The sequence below is a fragment of the Molossus molossus genome, unplaced genomic scaffold, assembly GCF_014108415.1.
Source record: "Molossus molossus isolate mMolMol1 unplaced genomic scaffold, mMolMol1.p scaffold_m16_p_1, whole genome shotgun sequence".
In the NCBI taxonomy this organism is placed as follows: domain Eukaryota; kingdom Metazoa; phylum Chordata; class Mammalia; order Chiroptera; family Molossidae; genus Molossus; species Molossus molossus.
In genome coordinates, this window is record NW_023425344.1 from 102,482,309 (window position 1) to 102,498,534 (window position 16,226).

General features: G+C 38.7%; 1 protein-coding gene across 1 annotated transcript in view; it reads right to left on the reverse strand.

Moving 5' to 3' along the window:
* MYO3A (myosin IIIA) overlaps positions 1-16,226 on the reverse strand; it is a 207,743-nt gene that overhangs the window by 163,665 nt on the left and 27,852 nt on the right. The window contains 1 exon segment of the mRNA XM_036268716.1: positions 15,682-15,781. Within this exon segment, the coding sequence (XP_036124609.1) occupies positions 15,682-15,781 (100 nt within the window).

A 16,226-nucleotide genomic window follows, 5' to 3' on the forward strand; every position in this document is an offset into this window, starting at 1 on the left:
TGATAGTCCATGGAACGATGTGGCAATAGAGATATGCAAAACATCATCACTAGATACTTGTAATCAAACACCTACAAGAGGTACTGTGCAGGGTGACAACCTATATCTCTTTCAACATTTTTGTGAAACTAATGAGTACAAGGAGATTGGCTGGTTGCTTCTTATGTCACTGGACAAAGTGAGGAAAGAAAAGAATGAGCTCAGGGACTCAACTTCCTAGCTCAAGTCTGCATAAATGACCTGGAAGCTTCTATGTCTGCCCTGAAAGAGACCCTTCTCTCATGTAGCTGCAAAGCTGGGATCGCTGAAAACTAAACCCAAAATCTCCTCTTGCTAGTGGCCGAATTGCAAATTAATGTCTTAACCTCACAGGGTGTCTACTGTCAAAGTGAGAGCATTGATTAGGAAGGAATGGGATCCTGAAAATTGGAACGTGCACTTGGTGAAGCTGGGGATGTTGAACTCCAATTATGTTCCTTTGCTGGTACAATTAACCTCTCTAACCCACTGAGGGAGATTAATTTTGCATTGCCTGAGGGAACTGTAAAGGCCTCCTCTGATGTAGCTGCCTCACAGAACACTGCTTACTCTCTTAAGGACCCACCCAAACCACTTCTTGCTGCTTCTAAACCTGTAACTAGACTCAAGTCCCAGCAGAGCCCCAAAGATGAGGTACAGACATACAAAGAAATACTTGATTTTTCTAATTTATATAGAAATTCAGAGAGTATGTGTGGGAATGGATATTAAGTGTGTAGGATAATGGTAGAAGGAACATAAATTTGGATCAGACTCAACTTATTGATATGGGGCCACTAAGAAGAGATTTTACATTTAATACTGTAGTTTGGGAAGTTAGAGTGGCTCTCTGCCAGTTTTTTTGTTTGTTGAGCTCAGATATGGACCTAAAAGTGGTTCCCAGTGAACAAGAGTCTAACTCAAATCATAAAAGCAGACAGTCATGGCCCCTTAATCAATTCTAAGACTTTAGGTCCTTTATAGATCCAGAAACACTCCAAAGAAGGGGAGGTCAACCCCTTCAGGAAGAACCCCAGCACACTGCCAAAAAGATATATCATTAATCTTTCTCCAACCTTCCCCAAAGGGACCTATAGCCTTTTCCCAGGGTGACCGTGCATGGGGGAAAAGGAAATAAAGAAACTTTTCTGGGATTACTGAACACTAATTCTGAATTGACACTAATTCCAGGAGACGCCACAGGTTCCCGTGTTTCACCAGAGAAGGAAGTTGACAGAGGTTGGGTGAGCACTGGGGTTTTAGTTCAGGTGCACCTCACGGTGGGCCCAGGCTTCGTTTCCTCATCATTGATTTAGGGGATCGGAATAAATCAATGATTCTTTATTATTTTTGGGTTACAAACTACTTAGTGAGTTTCACAAAACTTTTATACTTTCTTATTAGGAAATTCATATTCACATGATGTTTTGCATATAAGGGATATCAAAAAATCTTCTGACATTCCTGTACTTAATATACCAAATGGCATCAAGGTTATCTCTAGTGTTAACATTTAATGAATCCATAAGATGACACAAGGCAACTGCTTCTATGCAACTACCACTTCTGTCAATGCTAACATGATTTCTCTGGAAAACCTGCCCTCTCTCCATCTCCTGGCACTAGATGTTTCCTTTCTTTAATACTCAGCTCATATCTTATAATGGAGATGGTGTAGTGCATTCAAAGGCATCAAGATTACTGCTCTCTCCTTGGCTTTGAACATATGAACTGTGCACCTAGAGCTATCTGTGCCATTCAGTTCTGTGTGACTTTGTATATGTGTGTGTATATATATATAGTATTGAGCCTCAGTTATAGAGAGTTGAATATATACAGTACTCCTCATTTACAGTTCACCATCATTACTGATACCTTTTTTTTCATTTTGTTTCTTCCCCACTCACCTCTCCCATTGTCCTGTCTCCTGACCCACCGTAAAAATCTACTTGCTTGAAGCTCTTCAGGAATTAAAACTTAAGCTCCAGACTAACATCATTTAGTTCTAGTCAAAACATTCATTTTACAATGAGAAAAACTGAGGAGGCAAAGAGATGATTCTTATAAAATACAAAGAAAGTGGCCCTGGCAGGTGGCTCAGTTGCTTAGCACATCATCCTAATACACCAGGTTGAGGATTCAACCCCCAGTCAGAAAACATAAAAGAATCAACCAATAAATACATAGATAAGTGGAACAACAAATCAATGTTTCTCTCTAAAAATAATTAATAATAAAACATAAGGAAAATCCTTTTTAAATTCATCTAAAGTTATCACATCATAGAAAGGCATACTTGGTAGCTTTTTTTTAAATCCTCACCTGAGGACATTTTTCCATTTTTTTTCTTCACATAGAGTGGGAGGGAGAGAGAGGAAGAGAGAGAGAAAGAAACATTGACATGAAAGGAACGCATCTAGTGGCTGCCTCCTGCACGACCCAACTGGGGCCGGGGACAAACCACAACCGAGGTGCATGCCCCTAGCAGGAACCAAACCCAGGTCTCTCTGGACCACAGGCCGACACTCTAACCGCTGAGCCAAACTGGCCAGGGCCTTGGTAGCTTTTATTAAAATTTCTACAGTTGCACTTAAGTAATTAGTTTGTTTTTGTATTAGGTAAATTCCTAGTTGTAAAGTTTTCTTTGATCTGTTATTAAATAAAAACTTTGAAATGTCTGAAACCCATTCTTAACTTCGTAATAGAAATTTTTGGTGTACCTTAATTATGTACTTCGAATTACTATTTGAGTTCAATTTGATTCCAACAATTAACAACTAAAATTTTGAACATTTTCAGAATATAAGGCAGTGGACATCAATATGAAAAAATATTTTCTAGAATATTTAGAAAATATCTTTGTCTTTGCCTTCCATGTCCTCTTTTAAAAAATCTCTATTTGCAGAATAGGCAGGCCCAGGGAGGCTTGTGTGTACCGTATCAGCATATCAGCCCATTCCCCCTGCATGGATGACTGGATCAGAAGGGGATATCTGATCAGCTGGCTCAACTGAGCTCCTTCTCCCACTCCAGATTCCTTTTGACTTGGGAGGTTAAAAATCTGGGTCAGTCAGCTGTTGGCAAGGGACCCATAAGGTTATTTATACAGACTGAGAAGGTTGAGGCTGTATTTTAGAGTAGCCTCAAGGGGCAAGGTGAAAACTCCAGACACTGGTCTGTAGGCACTCAAAAGAAGCAGAGGAGAGAGTTGGTTTCTCCAGTGAGAGAGCAAAAGGCAACAAGCAGCCGTGGGTCTTGCCTTCCATTCTCCAGTCTCGGTTTCAGTCCCCTTTGTCCTGTTCTTCTGATCTGAGATGGCCTTCTGGAGCTAGTTTGAGTTTCTTGTTCTTACAACTAAAATACCCCCTTGACTAAGACATACAACATTATCTAAAATGTTGATTATCTTTTTTTTAAATATATATTTTTATGATTTTTTTAGAGGGAGAGGGGAAAGGAGAGATAGAAACATCGATGTGAGAGAGAAATATCTTTCGGCTGCCTCCTGCATGCCCCCTATTGACAGAGGATCAAGCCTACAATCTGGGTATATGCCCTGAGCAGGAATTGAACCAGGACTTCTCAGACCATGGGACGACGCTCAATCCACTGAGCCACACCAGGCAGGCTATAATGTTGATTATCTTAATTCAACTTAATGTTCAGCTCAAGGAACACTTCAGCCCACAAATTCAGCTGGAACTACCAAACTCTAAAAGAGCCCATTTATGGTTTTGCTTTATATAACAAAAGAATTAGAAATGTCTCTCCTTTCAAGTAAAGGTCACCTCCCCAAAGTAAAAAACCAAAAACAAATTCTAGTTGAGTAAAATATTAATCATATAGGTATACAAATTCTAAATCTCTGCCATATTTTAAAAGTGGTTCTTCCTCCTATAAAGCACTAGCTCTAAAATTTTCAAGATTTATTCAACTACAAAATATATAGATAAAATCTTCAGACACACACGTGTGCACACAGAAAAATACCTTTAAATTTCTATGCTAAGTGTCCAACTCTACTCCATAGTTAAAGATTTTTTGACGTAATTTCAAACTTAGAGAAAAGTTGGCAAGACAATTAAATCATGAAAGTTAACACTGATCCATTTCTACCATCTAATCTACAGACACCATTCAAATGTCATCAGTGTTCCAAATGTGTCCTTACAATAAACAGATCCAACCCAGGAGCATGTGCTGCATTCAGTTGTCATGTCCTGTAGTCTCCTTCAGTCTGGAGGAGTTCCTTAATCTTTCCTTGAATTTTATGATCTTGACATTTTTTAACATTTCAGGGCAGGTGTTTTGTAGAATGTTCCTGAATTTGGATTTGTCAGATATTCACTCATGGTTATATTTTTGACAGGAATATAACGGCAATGATACTGAAGACTTCTCATTTCATCCTATCAGGATCTATGTGATTTTCTTTCTTTCTTTTTCTTTTTTTAATTCTCAACTGAGGACATTTTTGCATTCATCTTCAGAGAGAGGGAGGAAGGGAGGGAGAGAAACATCGACGTGAGAGAGATACAGAGAGTGGTTGCTACCCACACAACCCCAACTGGGGCAGGGACAACCTGCAACCAAAGTACATGCCCTTAGCGGGAACCGAACCCAGGTCTCTCTGGACTGCGGGCCAACTCTCTAACCACTGAGTCAAACCAGCCAGGGCAGGATCTATGTCATTTTCATTGTTCCCAATTACTACTTGTGTTTACTTTGATCACTTGATCATTTGTGTCTGCCAGGCTTCTGCCCTATAGTCTCTTCTTTTTTTGTTATTAAGTATTGTGTGGAGAGGTATTTTAAAACTATGTAAATATCCTATTTCTAATCAAAACTTAACCAGGTAGTTTAGCATCCATTCACGTTTTTGGATAAATTATCAGTATAATAGTTGCTAAAAGAACAATGTTATTATTTCTTGTTGCGTTCTTCTGTAAAGAAAAGCTTTTGCTTCTTTTCATTCATTTATTCATGTAAGTAAGTATGCAAGTATAGATTGATTGATTTCTATTTCATTCAACGGGTTACTACTGTTATCATTATTATCATTATTTTGAAGCTCCCAGATGTGATCAATGAGCTTCAATTTGGCTTGTATGTCCTTTTGACATACCTCTGTTATTCTTTGAGAATTTCCTTACTTTTTGGCACATTAAGGTCTAGGTTCATCTTGTATAGCCCTAAAAACCAGATTTTCTCCAAGAATCCGCACTTCTTCTTAGTGGAGAACTATATTTGAAAACTGAGAGTTAGGTACTCGATGTGCTCACCATTAGGGCATCAATGCTTGCAAGCCCTCTTAATGAAAATATCTAGGTAACAAGTACCCACACACACCCCATACATGTGTAAATTTTTTCATTTATTTTTATATTTGTCTATACATATTCAAAACCACGAGTTCACACTGAAACCTCCAATTCTAATCCAACACCATTGGGTTCAGTTTTCTACTATTCCAATTTGTCACTCTTTTCTCTTACAGTAAGAAACCTGGCTCCCATTGTCCTTATTAGTTTTCCTTGATTACATTATTATTGTCCTTGATTGTATTAAGTCCCCTTTCTGAAACCAATCTCTTGTCTTCATCTTGACCGCTACACAGATTCCCTGACTGGGGTCGCCATCATCCTCCTAGAAAAATGCTCTCCTTGTCCCACTCAGGGACTCAACACCCTACGCCAAAACACCACTACCACCTCCCTCCCAGCATGGACACCTTCCTCGCCTGTTTCAGGCCTGAACCACATGCTACACCCACACTTCCATGCCTGCTCTGCCCCACCTAAAGGCTTTAGTTCTGAATTATTGAGGAATAAAGGGAACTTCGCACTTTTAAAGTTCAGATGTAGTTGCCTCATTTGATACTAAAAAGTGAGTTTTAATAAATAAATCGCAACTTCTCTTTGACCTACATCACTCATTGGGGATTTGGTCTAAATTTGGGCATGTAAAGCCATAAAATATTGTCATAAGAACAATATATAAATAAATCACATGAAGTACATTCTGTAATTTTATATTGAAATGTTAACTCTTCTGTCAGAAATGAAATTCCCCAGCCCTGGCCGGTTTGGCTCAGCGGTTGTAGCATCGGCCTACAGAGAGTCCCGGGTTTGGCTCCTGCTAGGGGCATGTACCACAAAAAAAAGAAAAGAAAAGAAAGAAATGAAATTCCCCAGAGAGAAATCCACAGAAATGAGAACTGAGAACTGCCTTCAATTACAGTCTCTCTTTCACTTTTCCATTCCAGATAGGGCCTGCTTATTCAGATATTAGTTGACTTGCCTGAAGGGGTTTAGCTCCTGGGAGATCATATTATTTATCGATTGATCATACACCAGTGACTGCTAATGTGTTTCCTTAATAACATTTACAAGCTCACTTGTGTGTCTACTCTCTGAGGTGTCTGGTGGTTGTCTGTAACAGCCTATCCCACGTAGCAAAAAACAAAAGATTTTCTTAACTAGTGTTACTAAATTGAATCTCACTTTTAGTGTAATTAAATAGTAGTTTGCTATTTAAAGTAATACTGAATTTACTGTAGCAAAGGGCTATTTATTTTTAATTTTTTTGGAAACAGAAAGAATCTATTTTTAGGAACTCAGATTTTCATTATTTAATAACTATTTAATGACGTATTTATTTACTATTTATTGAGGACCTACTTTGTTTACAACACTGAGCTAGAGGTTACATGAGAATATAATTCCAAAATAAGGATAATAGTTCAGGTTTTTAAAATTATAAAGTGTTAGTAATTTTACTAAGTAGTTTACCTATATCATCCCATTAACTCTTCACAGCAATCAACTGTATGAGGTAGAGACTGTTCTTTTTTTTTTAACTTTAATTTTATTATTTATTTATTTATTTTGTTACAGATATTTCACCTTTTTTAGCCCATTGGCACCCCCACCCCACCCCACCCCCACCCCATCCCCGGCTTAGTTGTCCATGTCCATTGGTCATGCATACATGCATATAAGTTCTGTGGTTTATCTCTTCCCACCCTCCCCACCCCTCTTCTGAGGGATGTCAGTCTGTGCCCTATTTCCATGTTTCTGGGTCTACTGTATTCCTCAGACTGTTATGTTCATTATATTCCATATATAAGTGAGATCATGTGGTATTTGTCTTTTTCTGCTTGGCTTATTTCACTTAGGATAATACTTTCCAGGTCCCTCCATGTGAGACTGTTCTTTTTTATAGTTATAGATAAGTATTGATGTCCTTGGAGGATTTTTAAAAAATAGCAATCCCAATATTTCATTTTTTTTAATCTTTATTGTTGAAAGTATTACCCCTCCCTTTCCCCCCATTGACCACTTCCTCCCCAGCAGCAGTGTACTAGAGTCCCCTTTTCTCCACATCTTCGCCAGCACTTGTTTGATGATTTGTTGATAGAAGCCATTATGGCAGGGTGAGGTGATATCTCATAGTCATTTTAATTTGCACCGCTCTGATGATTAGTGATGTTGAACATTTTTTCACATGTCTCTTGGCCATTTGTATGTCCTTTTTGGAAAGGTGTCTATTTAGGTCCTCTGTCCATTTTTTAATTGGGTTCTTTGTCTTCCTTTTGTTGAGTTGTATGAGTACTCTAGATATTTTGGATATTAAACCCTTATGTGATATATCATTGACAAATATGTTCTCCCAGAGAGTGGATTCCCTTTTCATTTTATAGCTAGTTTCTTTTGAAGTGCAGAAGCTTTTCAATTTGATATAGTCCAATTTAATACTTTTTTCCTTTGTTTCTCTTGCCCTAGGTGATATATCAGTAAAAATTCCACTAAGTGTGATGTCTGAGATTTTTCTGCCTATATTTTCTTCTAGGATTTTTATGGTTTTACAAGTTACATTTAAGTCTTTTATCCATTTTGAGTTTATTCTTGTGCATGGTGTACATTGGTGGTCTAATTTTATTTTATTTTAGTTTTTGAATGTACCTATCCAATTTTCCTAACACCATTTATTGAAGAGACTGTCTTTTCTCCATTGTATGCTCTTGCCTTCCTTGTCGAATATTAATTGCGCATAATGTCTTAGGTCCATTTCTGGGTTCTCTGTTCTGTTCCATTGGTTTATATGCCTGCTCTTGTGCCAGTACCAAGCTGTTTTGATCACAATGGCTTTGTAGTACAACTTGAGGGATCTGGTATTGTGATCCCTCCCACTTTGTTCTTCTTTTTCCAGATTGCTGTGGTTATTCAGGGTCTTTTTTGGCTCCATATAAACATTTGGAGTATTTGTTCTAGATCTGTGAAATATGCTGTTGGTACTTTAGTAAGGATTGCATTGAATCTGTAGATGGCTTTGGGTAATATGGATATTTTAATGATGTTGAATCTTTCAATCCATGAACATGGTATATGTTTCCACCTTTTAATATCTTCCTCTATTTTTTCCCCCCAGTGTCCTGTAGTTTTCTGAGAATCGGTTTTTTACCTATTTGGTTAAGTTTATTCTTTGGTATCTTATTTTTTGTTGTTGCTGCAATGGTAAATGAGACTTTTTTTTTTTTTAAGTTTCCCTTTCTGAGTGTTCATTATTGGTGTATAAGAATGCCATTAATTTCTGGATCTTAATTTTGTATACTGCTACTTTGCCAAATTCATTCATTAGATCTTGTAAATTTTTTTTTTTTAATCCTCACCTGAGGACATTTTTCCATTTTTTATTCAGACAGAATAGGAGGGAGAGAGAGGAAGAGAGACAGACAAACATAGACGTGAAAGGGACACATCGAGTGGCTGCCACCCACACGACCAAGCAGGGCCGGGGACAAACTGCAACCGAGGTACGCGCCCTTAGCGGGAACTGAACCCAGGTCTCTCTGGACCGCAGGCCAACGCTCTAACAGCTGAGCCAAACCAGTCAGGGCTAGATCTTGAATTTTTTAATAGAATCTTTAGGGTTTTCTATGTACCATATCATGTCATCTGTGAATAATGCCTGTTTCACTTCCTCCTTTCCAATTTGGATGCCTTTTAATTTTTCTTCATGTCTAATCATTGTGGCTAAGACTTCCAGTATTATGTTGCATAAGAGTGGTGAAAGTGGGCATCCCTGTCTTGTTCCTGTTCATAAGGGAAATGCTTTTAGTTTTTGCCCATTGAGTATGAAGTTGGTTGTAGGTTTTTCATACATGGCCTTTATTATGTTGAAACATAATCCTTCTATTCCCACTCCACTGAGCATTTTTATCAGAAATGTGTGCTGGATTTTGTCAAATGCTTTTTTTAGCATCTATTAATGGGATCACATGGTTTTTATCTTTTTTTTTTTTAATTTATGTGGTGTATTGTATTTATTGATTTGCAAATATTGTACCAGCCTTGCATCCCTGGGATGAATCCCCCTTGGTCATTGTGAATAATTTTTAAAATATATGCCTGGATCCAATTTGCTAATATTTTGTTGATGATTTTGGCATCTATGTTCATCAGGAATATTGGCCTGTAGCTTTTTTTCTTTGTAGTATCTTTGTCTGGTTTTGGAATTAGGATTATGCTGGCCTCATAAAAAGAGTTGGGATATCCTCCTTCCTCTTGAATTGTTTGGAATAGTTTGAGGAGAACAGGTATTAGTTCTTCTTTGAATGTTCAGTAAAACTCCCCTATGAAACTGTCCAGACCCGGCCTTTTTTTTTTTTTTTTTTTGCTGAGAGTTTATTGATTACAGCTTCTATTTCCTTAGTTGTTATTGGTCTGTTCAAGTTTTCTGACTCTTTCCAGTTCTGTATTTGGAGACTGTGTGATTCTAGGAATTTGTCTGTTTCACCTAGGTTGTCCAATTTGTTGGTGTATAATTGTTCATAGTATTTTCTAATATCCTTTGTATTTCTGTGGTGTCAGTTGTTACTTGTCCTCTTTATTTTTTGATTTTGTTTATTTGGGTCCTCTCTGTTTGTTTCTTGGTGAGTCTGGTTAAAGGTTCATCAATCTTGTTTATCTTTTCAAAGAACCAGCTCTTTGTTTCATTGATCTTTTGAATTTTTTTGTTTGTTTGTTTGTTTGTTTTTTAGTCTCTATGTCATTTATTTCTGCTCTGACCTTTATTATGTCTTTTCTTCTACTTGTTCTGGGTTTTCCTTTTTGTTTACTTTCTAGTTCTTTAAGTTGTAGGATATCCTTGGAGTTTTTAAGTGACTTTCTCAAGATCACAAAATTGTATAGAAAATTCTGCCTCTCATTCATTGTTTGATTTGAGAATGTTTATTGAGCCCTTTCAATGTGCCAGTATCATGCTTGGTTCTAGGGGCAAAGTGAAAACAGACAGAGAACCCAGTAATCATGAAGTTTAGAGCATGGCAAGGAAGGTGGTCAAATTAAACATATGATTACAATCAAGTATGACAACTGGATGACTACACAATGGATAGTTTGTTGGGGAGGCACTCAGCAGGCAAAAAGAAGGTAGCTGGGTGCAAGGGTGAGGAGACACTTCTCTCCAGGGAAAGCATCATGCTTGTAATTGGTTGCAAAATTTAATGACACTATACTTAGATATACAGAAAAATTGTAGTTTCTTCATTTTGATACCATTGTAATAACCCAGTTATCAATTAACAGGAAAGGAGCAAAGGAGAGACTACATAATATAGGCATGCCATTTATACAACTTTGCCAGAGAGCAACCAATCAATGTGTCTGTCTCACACTGATGTTTCTCTCTCTCTCTCCCTCCCACTCTATCTGAAAACCAATTGAAAAATATCCTCCAGTGAGGATTTAAAAAAAGGGAGAGAGAGAACTATAGTTTAACATTTTCTAGGTCTGTTCCCTGCAGATCGATGGAGAAGGAACTGGACAAAAGCATTTCAAATGCATGCCCAGTAAGGTCTGGTTGATGTGGGAAGGTGCTTGCTTGTCAATCATGCCTGGAAACAGGTAACTGGCCATAAGAGGCATGGCTATTGGAAGGGTGCAAAATTTGAGATACTTAAGTCCTGAACAAAGAGAGTTCCCTCTTTTGGCTCTCTTGTGTGCTGGGCTCCTGCTCTTTTGTTGCAAGGGCATGTTCCCCTGCATTCTCCCCACGGCTCATGGCCATGTGAGACCCACACAGTGGGCTAATAGATTGTGATTAGCCTGATGCCTGATGCTACATGGAACTCAACTCTACCATGAAATGGAAACTTTGGACACTGGCTTTGCTTTTAGCTCTGAATTCCCAGCTCCTCCTTTGCCAGGACCAGAAATGGGAAATGGGACTTTAGAAATTAAGGGATATAACTCAATGCAAATAAAAATCACTCATTTTCCCATGGAAGATTTAGAAAATTCTTTTTCTCAAAGTATCGCAAGAACCCCATTCCCACTAGCCATGGAGAATCCACCCATGCATTTCTCTGGTAACAATCTTGCCTATAATTCTTATGGCTTATCCTTTACCTCTACCCACTGGCTGGGAGGGAAGTAAAGCTTAGTACTTTCAGATAGAGTTCAGTCTTTGTTGGATAAGTGTGCTTGCTCCATCTCTCAGATGATGGTCCTCCTCCTTCTTCTCTCCCAAAGACGGTACTGTCTATATAGGATGAGGGATGGCTTTTAACACCTTGTGGGCAGGGAGAAGAGAGTGATGGGTCTCTAGTCCCTAGGGTCTTATGCTTTTACCTGCCTAGCTATTAGGGGCCTTGCTGGCCTCCCATGCTAGTGTCTGCATCCGGTGAGCTTCAGGTCTGTTCTCCTTGTGCAAGCAGGGCATTCTGTAGTTCCTCCTAGCAGATGAAGGCTTGGGTTGGCTTCCATTAGAGTGGAGAGAACTCTGGGATCTGGCTATGACCTGTTCAGACCTGGCCCCAGTGATCTGCTCTGTGCCTCACTTCCCTTCCAGAGCCGCCCCCTTTAGAAGCTCCCTAGCCAGATTTTCAGGTACTTCTGGGTTTCTAGAAACTTAAGCACTTCCTCTACTTAATCTCTCTGTATCTCAGGTAACAACGAAGTGGTCACCCCAGCCTGGACTGTGGCACACAGTGGCCTCCTCTGGAACACTGAATGCCAGGGGTGGGAAGTGGAGGCAAGAGCTCCTTTCTGCCCTCACTGTCATTTTCACTTATTAAAATCTCATCTCACTGTCGTGTCTCTTTCTATGCTTCATCTTTCCGCAATGACCCCAGAACTGGAAAGGGTTTCCCTCTTGTTTCTGTTCTCTCTTATGTGGAACTCTGTGGTGTCCCTGGAAATTCTCTCTCCATGCACTAAAGAAAAGTTAGGGCAATTTAGACAGAATTTTCTCAAGAGATAGCCTGGGTCTTGCTACAAATTCCTGTTTTTGAATGTTAAAAACTGAATATTAATGACCTCAGTCATTTTCTTGCATTCCTTCTGGAATGAACCTTAATCTCACCCCAGACAGAGAGATGCCTCAAGCAGACAGGTGAAGACATGTTTTCAGATAGGCAAAAGAGGAAATGTGGTAATACATTGTGAAGTACTTCCGAAAGTTCTTGAACATACCCAATTACGTGTGCCAGAGCCCTGACTGAGAAAGAATGTGGCCCATTTAAGGAACTGAAAGAAGCTGACCTGGCTCTCAGGAGAGAAGGTACCTGATGAGCTCCAAGGGGTGTAAAAATGGTATCGATCAATCACAGAGTGCTTACTCTGTGCCAGCACAGAGGAACATAAGGAAAGTCTTTCCTAATGGCTAGACCCAAAGCCATTGAACCGACTAAGAAGCAAGAGGGTGGCAGGATCAGATGTGCTTTCTGAAAGGTCCCCTCTGGTTGCAGTGCAGAGAATGGACCGAAAGGAGGGGAATGGGACTAGAAGCGGGGTGTACAGTAAAGTGTAACTACAGGAACCCAGGTCAGAGATGATGGCTAGGACTACGGAGGAGCAATTAAGATGGAATGTGAGGATATATATTAGAGAGACAGAGCTTTCTGACTAATTGTAGACATGGGAGGTAAAGATAAGGGAAGTCTCAAGGATGAGCCTAAGATTTCTGGCTTGAACAACAAAATAGACACTAGTGAGTCTCTAAGACAAGAAACTCTTGTTTTCAGTTTGGTTCGGCAGTCTGTAACTTACCACATCTTATTCCTTCGGCCCTTGAGAAGTTTCATTATGCATCACCTCCATCCTCAGGTTTTTATTAATCTGAAAACCTACACATCATTTTAGGTGAACCGAATCCATGTTTTCTTACCACAGAGAACAGAAATATATGTATTATCTTATATACACAAAAATACAGTATTTTACATCAGACCTAGGAACACATTTAATAGGCAGGGGCCCTCTTTCCTAATTGTTGCTAAAAGTTAAGTCTTTAAGTCAATTAATCTAACACCAAAGCTCTCATTTTGTCAGCTTTCCAACGTATGACTACTTTATAAAGATATCAGATGAAAGGTTGCCTTATGTATCATCTAGGTATATGTTTTTAATCTAGATTTCTTTGGAGGGTATCCCAGAAGTTGCATTTCTCAAGCCTACTGGTTTATCGTTTTTTGTTTTTGTTTTTGTTTTTTCATGACTGAGAAGCTGTTTACTTGTACTTGTTTTTAACAATTTTCATCTAGGCTATATATGTTGTAACCATTTTTTTTTTTTTGAGCAAGAAAATTTATGAGGTCTCCAGTTAAATATTAAGGTCTCCATTTGGGTCTGTTAGAGTGGAGCCAAAATTATTTTCTGAGGAAAGTCAGGGCCCTGCCTATGGAACAGTGAAGGGCATTGTGCACACATGCGCACCTGTGTGTGTGTGTGTGTGTGTTAATTTCAGGCCCAAGTTTTTATTAGTATCATAACCCAGGAAGATTGTTCAAACACACAGCTTTGAACTCAACTGGCAACACAGACTAGCTGTGTCCCATTTATTAATCATAAATTCACTGTCAAGCTCACTGTTGCTGGGTAGTTTTCAAAAGCTCAGCTGAGGAAAAACAAAAGGCACACAGATGGTTGTCTGAAGGATATACTACCCATCCATTCCTCTCTAGAGATACTCTGAAATTCATTCCTGGGTTCAACCAGAGAGCTGCATATGTGGATATTAAAACAATTAACTTTTAAAATTAATCAATGAACTTCTCTATGTTTCAGTTTCCAAAATGCAAAACGAAGGACGGTTCATTCATTCAACAATCACTCACTGAACTACTAATATCCAGAGCATTAGAATAAGACATAGTCCCACCACTCAAAGACCCATCTATCTACCTTTCTAAGTATCTTTTTCTATGAGCAGAAAGATAATTATAATTCTATGTGATAAACACAGAAATGGAGAGATGTACTGGGTGCAGGAGCATAAGGAAGGACACCTTACCCAGCCAGTGTGCAAGGGAAGGGGAAGGGAAGAATGGCTGAAGATGTCTTAGAATAATTATGTCCACCCTCACAGGACTAGGGTGTGAGTAGGGAACAAATGGAAGGAGGTGTGGAAGAGCACTGTCAAAACTACTGCCCAGAGGAAGAATAGAGTATCAACCAGGCTGCACTTGGCTGTGATGTAGAAACTCCAAATTGGCTTATTAGTAAATATGGAAATTTATTATCTCGTGAAAAAAGGTCCAGAACTAGGGCAGGCCCCAAAGTTGGTTGATTTTGTGGCTCGATTACATCATCAAAGACCCTGCTGTCCCTCAGCTCTGCCTTTCTCAGGGATGGCTTTCCACTTGGAATGAAATACTTCAGGACAGGGCAAGGTGACTATAGTGTTTCAGAAATTACAGTAAAACGAGTGTTCCAGGGCAAAAAGACACCATCTTTCCCATGCTTCCTTCTTAGGAGCGAAGGGATTTTTCCAGAGACCTCTGAAGATTTCCCTTCACATTTCAAAATCCTGGATTTGGGCACATGCCCATTTGTAAAGCAATTGACTAATAAGGGCTGTGGGATTAGGCTTAGAGTAATCATATGGGGTGCCATCTATTTTAGAGAATCATACACACACACTGCTACTGTGGTGTAATGGGCATAAGCCAGCTGACTTAAAAGCTACTCTTTCTTCTAGGAATCTCTCATTTGCTACATTTTTTAAAAAAATGTATGTACTTTCTAACCACAAGAAGATAACAGCTTTTTCTCTACTTTCAATGCCTACAAAGCAGGGCTGATGGAAAAGGATCAAGTCATATTGATGCTGTTGTAATAATCTGGTCATTATTTAACAAGAAAGGAATAAAGGGGAGACTAGCTAATTTAACATTCTAGGACTGTTCCCCATTAATTGATGGGAAAAGGGACTGGACAAAGGCAGTTTAGATGCATGCCCAGTAAGGTCTGGGTGATGCGAGAAGGTGCTTACCTGCCTGTCTGTCACAACTGCAGCCATGTGGACTCCACACAATGGATTAATTGACTGAATCTAGACTCATTCTGATCTGAACCTGGTTTCATCATAGAATAGACACTCTGGACCCTGGCCCTGTTTCTAGTTCTACTGAACCCACAGCTGCACCTTTTCCAGGACTGGGTTAAGAGAACAGGATGTTTTAACCACACGAATATAACTCCACCTCAATGAAGACCATTATTCTCCTGTGCAAGTTTTAGAAAACTCATTTTCTGATTATTTCACAAGAGCCACCCCACTCCCACGAGTGTCAAGAAATCAGGCCCACTCATCCTTTCAGCAACAATATCATACTACTAATTCTGCAAGCCAAATTTATGAATTTCAAACAAAACTTACCAAAATCTACAAGTTTAACTCCACCTTCGGTAGTCAACAGGATGTTATTTCCTTTTACATCACGATGGATAGTTTTGTTGTTATGCAAATGTTGAAGACCCTAGAAGGTAGAAAACATTTCTTCTTAAAGAAAGTATCAAAAAACCATTTTTCCAATGGATGCATTTGTGCCAAAGCCAATAGAAAACACAGTGAAAATTAACATTCAAGCATTCTTAAATGTTTAATAGTGAATCAGTTATATCAAATAATATTATTTCCACTTTGGATTATATAAAAATTCTTAAAACCAGAGCATGCCCTTAACTCTTATCAAATATTTTATTTAAAATGTGTTGATCTCAATAGAAGAAATGTTATATATATTTATTTTAAATAATGTCAAACAAAAACCTAACTCTTAGTAAAAAGTACACATTACCTACCTTCAACATAATCACAATTTCAGAAATAAACTTAGGTGATCAGAACTCAAGGTTCTGTTGATACAAGGAGGGTAGATTTCTAGTGGGAAAAAAATTAGATACGCTAAATATTGTAGATTT